The following is a 6,886-nucleotide window of genomic DNA, read 5'->3' as shown; positions in this document are numbered from 1 at the left end:
AAATATTGCAACTCATTATACGTGTCTATAAAAAGTAAAGCATAAGAACACTTCAAAAGTGAATATAAAACATCTCTTTATGCATTGTTTTCAAAAGCCATTTCAATAGACTAAATTTCACAAACAACAACAACATGTGAAGCTTTATTTTAAAAGAAATCTGCTGCCATGGCTCTCTTCTTCAAGCCTCCTTAAAATATTGCAACTCATTATACGTGTCTATAAAAAGTAAAGCATAAGAACACTTCAAAAGTGAATATAAAACATCTCTTTATGCATTGTTTTCAAAAGCCATTTCAATAGACTAAATTTCACAAACAACATGTGAAGCTTTATTTTAAAAGAAATCTGCTGCCATGGCTCTCTTCTTCATGACCGCAGGTGACGACCCGGGCGACTTCAGCACCCCAGACTGTGGAGTCCTCTTGGGGTCAAAGGCCACGCGAGACTGTCTGGCAGGACTCAGCAGCGAGCTTTGGTCCATCTTTCTGAATTCTGACAGGAGAGAGCCGGAAAGCAGGTTATTTTCTGGAATATAACCTCTTAGTAAAAAGTTAAATGTGAGCCCGGAGCACAAAAGCAGTGTTAAGTCGCTGGGGGATATTTGTAGCAATAGCCAACAATACATTGTATGGGTCACAATTATACATCTCTCTCTTATGACAAAAATCATTAGGATATTAAGTAAAGATCATGTTCCATGAAGATATTTTGTACATTTCCTACCGTAAATATATCAAAACTTAATGTTTGATTAGTAATATGCATTGCTAAGAACTTCATTTGAACAACTTTAAAGATGATTTTCACAATATTTAGATTTTTTTTGCACCCTCAGATTCCAGATTTTCAAATATTGTCCGATCCTAACAAACCATACATCAGTGGAAAGATTATTCAGATGATTTGAAAAATTGACCCTTATGACTGGTTTTGTGGTCCAGGGTCACAAATGATTTTAAGCCCTAAACACACTGCAGGATTTCCAGACGAAAGATTGGCATCGTGACAGTCGTGGCTCCTAAAACAAACGGCTTACCTCAAGCACTCATCCCTTCGTCTTTCGCCGCTTGCACTTTTATTCAGCACACAGAAAAACTACAGCTGCTAAAGTGTGATTCGTCATGCTCTTGTTTACCTCTAGTGCATGCTGATGAGGTTTCTTCTTCTATAGTAACGCGTGTCGCAGCGTATGAGTCAACAGCTGTCGTCGTCGTAGTCTACACACACGTCGTAGCCAAGTCTATTAGATGCATGTCGCTCAGTGCAGTGCTAAAACCCTGCAGTGTCTCGGGCTTGACTGAAGTGACTCGCCGCATCTAAGCCAGTGTTCCCAAACTGCTAGCGTACACTCAGCAGATTTTTATGTAAAAAGAAACGTCCTCCGGATGATACAAGATCCCACTGTGCAATTATCTAGCTTATTGTACGGCTACTTGCCACATATGTAAATAACATATGAATGATCATTTTATTACCTCAAGGTGGCTCGCAGCACTGGCTCGAGCGGTCTGTTATCAGCTGAAGCCAAGGTTGTCATTAAATAACAGACCACTAGATTGATGAATCAGAAATTAATTATTGCTGTTAGCCAAGTAAAATTATGAATGAGTGAAGAACAGTAGTTCTGCTCTAAGAGGGCCGGTATGGACTGCTAAAACACTTCTGTATTCAGTCTTTGGGGGGGGGGGGGGGATTCAATGCATTATTGCATTTTTATTCTGCAAAAGGGGGCCTGGAAGAAAACGTTTGGGAACCACTGATCTAAAGTATATATTATAAGTCTGTGCCACCTAAAAATCCCATGACCTTCACAAAGCTAGCAGGACGCTTTAGCAGACCAAACTCTAATGTCTGTTACGCCTTCCTTTGTCTAATTATAATTAGCAGCACATTTTCACAATGAAACACATACATACCCATTGTTTTATTATTCTTGAGGCCAAATGTAACTTTCTTCATTTCAGATTTTGAAGCTAGCAAAACCTGGAGAGAAAAAAAAAAAAAAGAGATCAAGAAAACTAAGATTGAGTTAAAGCAACGCACACGTCTGCGACGTCACTGCCTTCTCAACAGCACACGTGTGAGTGGTGTACCTTTTTACTGGCCATGCGTGTGCTGTATCCTGCAGCTTTACAGAAGATGGGTGAGGGAGCTTTCTTCTGTCTGAGGACGAACTCTCTCGCCTTCATCTGGTCTTTAGTGACTGGAACTGAAGGCTCTTCAGCTTCCTGGTGACAGAGAACCTAACAGCTCAGTGACACTGCAGGCACTTTCTTTGCTCACATGTGACTCATCTGTTTTTGACAGTGTGAACAGCACAAAACACATGCAATCTGCTCTTTTCAATTCCGGTTTGCGCCACTTCCATATGTCAGATTTCATGTGACGTTTACATCACTCTAGACCAGCGGTTCCCAAACTGGGGTGCGCAGACCGACCAGCAGGGGTGCTTTTGATGATCTGTGTGCTTTTTTTGAAGGGGCGAGTGAAAGAGAATTTTACTTGCCCGACCGGACAACTAATCTAATCTTATTAAAACATCAGGGAAGCACCAAAATTTTGGCGAGAATGATTCTGATTTTATTACACTTGGTGTAAACGGCAATTCATAATGGATCATCAATAGTAACAAGGTCGCGGCAGTTGAGACTCACGTGAGACAATCTCATGGAGAAATCGAAACAAAACTGCACACAGAAGAAACCTACTACGGTAAAACATTTTTTTTATATTTATTACATAAAGCCTAGCCTAATTAATTAACATGACACGACTAAGAGAGTGCAGTTTTCGCCCAAAAATCAGTAGGATTGTAAATTTTACATTTTAGTACAATAATGTCAATGTGACTGTTTTTGCTTGATTTGTTTAACGAAAAGTTCCAAACAAACTTAGCAGCAGAACTGTCGCGCATCTCTGAGCAACACAGCATCAGCGGTGTTTCGTTAGGCTACTGAATGATTCGCATGTTTGAATTAATCATGAGTCAATTATTCAGTGGTCCATTCACACTGTAAAAAATGACCGAGAATTTGACGGTAAAAGACTGTAAAAATGCTACAGTTAAAAACCTACTGTAATGGTTAACGGTAAATTCCTCTACTATATACGGTGAAAAACTGTATTGGACATTACATGTACTGGACATTAATTTTACGGTAGTATACCGTTTTTGGAAGTGAAAAAGACCGTAAATTGACATTCCCAGAATTCCCTGCGTTACATTTCAAATTTGATGTTTTTTTGTTGAAATAACTATGTTTCTTCTTAGTTTTTTCTTATCAGTTTTGTATATTAGGGTTGTGTTACACCTAATGTTGTTAAATGAATGTTTATTGCATAGTTTCATGTGTGTTCCCGTGATGGTGTTTAGTGTTTGTGTGAATGACGCTGTGCACCTTCTATATATGTTAATGTTTAAAAGCTGCTTGTGATGGGCTTTGGTTCATCATGTGACTTTCTCATCACCTCCTGCATTTGGTGGTTATCAGTGTATTACAAAGCTACAAAACAGATTTCAGTACTTCAATAGGTTGGTATATTAACATTATATCAGTTAATGAAATTACGGTATTTAACTGTAAATTTAAGTTAAAACCGTAAAACCTAAAACGTTGCTACCGTATTTTTTACGGTAAAATTCTGGCAACCACAGCTGCCGTTTTTTTTACCGTAAAATTTACTGAATTTTATTTTACAGTGCAGGCGCTTGCTTCATTCTTGAATGAATCAGTCATTTGAATGAATCGTTTGAATGCCTCAGGTGACCCATTAAGACTTGCTGCCACCTGCTGGCGGCTTACTTTCACATTTAAAAGTAACTTTTTTTACAACTTTTCATATTTGTAAATAAAAAACCCTGATGTAAAACACCAAGCTCATGGCATTATTTATGCTGTTGTAATTTTGCAGTGTTAATGCATTCATGCTACATTTCAGCTTCATTCAATTGTCTGTGTAAATGCATCTAAATGCCACTTCAGCTGCTTCGGTTTCTCCAGCAGTGGAAAAATTGGTTTTGTTAATACTGATTTCATTTGATTGGTAACAGCCCTATAGAGTCTTATAATATTAAGTGTAATTATTCATAAAATGTAAGAATTTGATATGAAAGATGACATGCATTTAATAAGGTTAGGGAGAAATGCCCTTTTTATAGGCAAAAAAAAAAAAAGCCCTGGAAATCGATTCAAATAAATTTGAATATGCAGTAACTTTAGTCATATAAAATGTAATTTTCCAGCAACAAAATTGTGGCCAGTGAAACTGAAAATGCTGAGTGGCTAGTAATTTTGGAAAACCACTAACAACAGTGGCTGGTGAACAAAAGAGCTCATGTCAAGCCCTGTATACAGTGAATACTTGTATTGCAGTAACAAATGTGGTGTTTAACTGGAGTACGGTGGTGGGGGTGCTTGACATGTGTCAAACACTAGAAAGCGGTGCACGCTGCAAAACGTTTGGGAAACACTGCTCTAGATCGACATTCATCAGGATTCTGCACTCATGAGAGACACTAAGATTTTACACGCACAAAGTTATCAAGACAGTTGTGAAAGTTAATTAGTGGAAGTACAGTGATGTGTCAGAACTGTGACGACTCTATAACATGAGCGCTCATATCAAAAGTTTCAAAACTCAAAACCTTGCCAACAGAATTAAAGCCTATTGACGAAGACTGCATCATTTTATAGTTCAATGGCCCTGGGATTAAAAATTGCAGTTTTAATGGGTTTCAATGAGGACATTTTTGTCATTAAGGTCCTGAGAGGAACTATTTTTTTGTACCTAGCATAAAATAGATTTATTAAAGTGCCCCTATTATGCCATTTCCAATATTGCCTTTGATGCAGTGTGTAATGTAGCTGTATGTGAATGTAAACGATCTATAAAGTTATTGTCTCCCAAAATAAAGAATCGACTCTGAACAGCTGAAACGAGTTGTTAGTGGCTACACGTCATCGAGTAACACATTTGCATAATGCGCACCTATGTTCTACGTTGGCCGGCCGCCCACAAACACGTCATTCTACTGACGACTGCTTCTCTGATCTCGGGGAGCTCAACGCGGGATTCACAAAACGCTTGCTGCTGAAAGATGGATCAGCATCCTGTTTATTTGGACCAGCTGCTCCACTGAATCACAACCTGTAAGTATGATAAATAATAGATGTTTATATTTTCTATAGAGCGTTTAAAATACAGAACTACTGAAATAAGCGTATCGTTTCTGACATGCACTGTACGCCATAGACCAATCACAACAGACTGGGCCATCTGACCAATCAGAGCAGAGCAGGCTCACGGAGAGGAGTTTAGAGAGACTGAATCTTTGAACGAATCGTTTGAGAATCGCTGGAAAACGAGGTGATTTTAAATGCATATTTTGAGAAAACGAAAGCGTTTTCTGACCTTGCATGCATGTAATCCTATTGTAGGAGACTCCCAAAACAATGTTAGGAACCTTAAAAATGGCATAATAGGGGCACTTAAGGAAATGAGGGTGAAATATTCAAATTCCAATAAAAATACACACCTGTGTCAATTTATGCTTGTTGGCATCAACAGGCAAGATGATCAAAAAAACTAAACTCAAAAGGACAAAAGGTCGAACACAATGTGAACTGCTATACAAAAAAAAAAAAAATCGTAACTGAGCACTAAGGCTTCGCAGTGTGAACGTAGCCTCTGACGATTTAAAGCACAAATAAAGTGAGAGAGCCTCCCAGACTTACGCTGATGATCTTGGGTCTCTTGACACTGGTCTGGTCTGCGTGTCCGTTCACCTGTGAAAGCTTCACCCTCCTCTTCCTCCCTGGTTTGATCTGGACAGCTGCTGACTTCTGCTTGCTCTTCTTGGCTCTCAATCGTCCAGCAGGCTGCTGCGAGTCTTCGGTGAGCACCGTCTCCTCCTGGTGAGCGTCTCCATTGGTCTCTGGCCCTGGCACGTCCGAGACGACGTCCTCCTGTTCTTTCTTCTTCACTGTTGTTTTACGAGAGGCTTTAGCGGAGTCTTGTGTCTTCTGTGAATCTGCCTGGGTCTGCTCGTCTGAGGAGGCACTTCTCAGCTTCTTCTGTGGTGCCGCGGCTGCTGACACATCTACAGCTGCGATGGCCGAGACAGTGACTCCTTTTGCCTTTTTCTTCGGCGGTACAGGAGTCACGACCTCTGCTGATGTAACGCTGATTCCCATCTCTGAGCAGTGATATGCTTCCTCTGCTTTTTCACAGGTCTTCCTCGAAGCCGTCCTCTTCCTCCGCTGCTTCTTCATCTGTTTAAGGGCAGGCTCGGAGCATGGACTCTCGTGCGCTCTGTGCTTGCTTTCACTGTCACACTGTGGTAATTCAGCATCAGACTCCAGCTTCTCTTCTGTTAAACCTGTGGCGTCCTGCGTCTCCTGTGTCTGCTGACCCTCAACACTCTTTAAACCGCTCTTCTTTTTCTTCTTGCTCTTCTTTTTTGGTTGGGTGTCCTTTGATATGTCAGTGTCATCTGACGCAGCCACAGACTCTGACTGACCTGCTGGAGATTAATCAACAGTTGACAAACTGTAATGAGCTTTAAGCATTGTCATTAAGCAAAGCAAATGGTTTGGATCAGTGTTGTGATGGAGAGAGAGCATCTACTGCTCCAGGCCACCGAGGCCGAGTCTAAAGGGCCTTTCGCACCGCGGGAACCTTTTCATAGTACCAGAACTAATTGTGGAACTACCCACTTTTTGGCGTTTTCACACCGCCGGAACTAGGTGCGATTTTAGTACTGGACTGCCTTTTTCGAGAACCAAATTAGCTGCTACTCCGGAGCAGGGTCTAACCAGCACAACTGGTACTAATCGTGACACAAGTAGACATTGATTGGCCAAACGCATACGAAAACGCCCTC

The 6,886-nt window shown here is 40.6% G+C and overlaps 1 protein-coding gene across 1 annotated transcript in view; it reads right to left on the bottom strand.

Moving 5' to 3' along the window:
• Positions 1-283: 283 nt before the first annotated feature.
• Positions 284-6,886, bottom strand: part of rrp1 (ribosomal RNA processing 1) — a 17,595-nt gene continuing 10,992 nt past the window's right edge. The window contains exons 11-14 of the mRNA XM_016242160.1: positions 5,739-6,523; positions 2,097-2,231; positions 1,920-1,986; positions 284-495 (exon numbers count right to left, since the gene is read on the bottom strand). Of these exons, the coding sequence (XP_016097646.1) occupies positions 338-495; positions 1,920-1,986; positions 2,097-2,231; positions 5,739-6,523 (1,145 nt within the window). The 3' untranslated portion in view covers positions 284-337. The remainder of the gene's footprint in view (positions 496-1,919; positions 1,987-2,096; positions 2,232-5,738; positions 6,524-6,886) is intronic.

The sequence above is a fragment of the Sinocyclocheilus grahami genome, unplaced genomic scaffold (genome assembly GCF_001515645.1).
Source record: "Sinocyclocheilus grahami isolate Dianchi unplaced genomic scaffold, SAMN03320097.WGS_v1.1 scaffold646.1, whole genome shotgun sequence".
Classification (NCBI taxonomy): Eukaryota; Metazoa; Chordata; class Actinopteri; order Cypriniformes; family Cyprinidae; genus Sinocyclocheilus; species Sinocyclocheilus grahami.
Note: the sequence above shows the minus strand (reverse complement) of the source record. Positions and strands in the feature narration are given on the sequence as shown.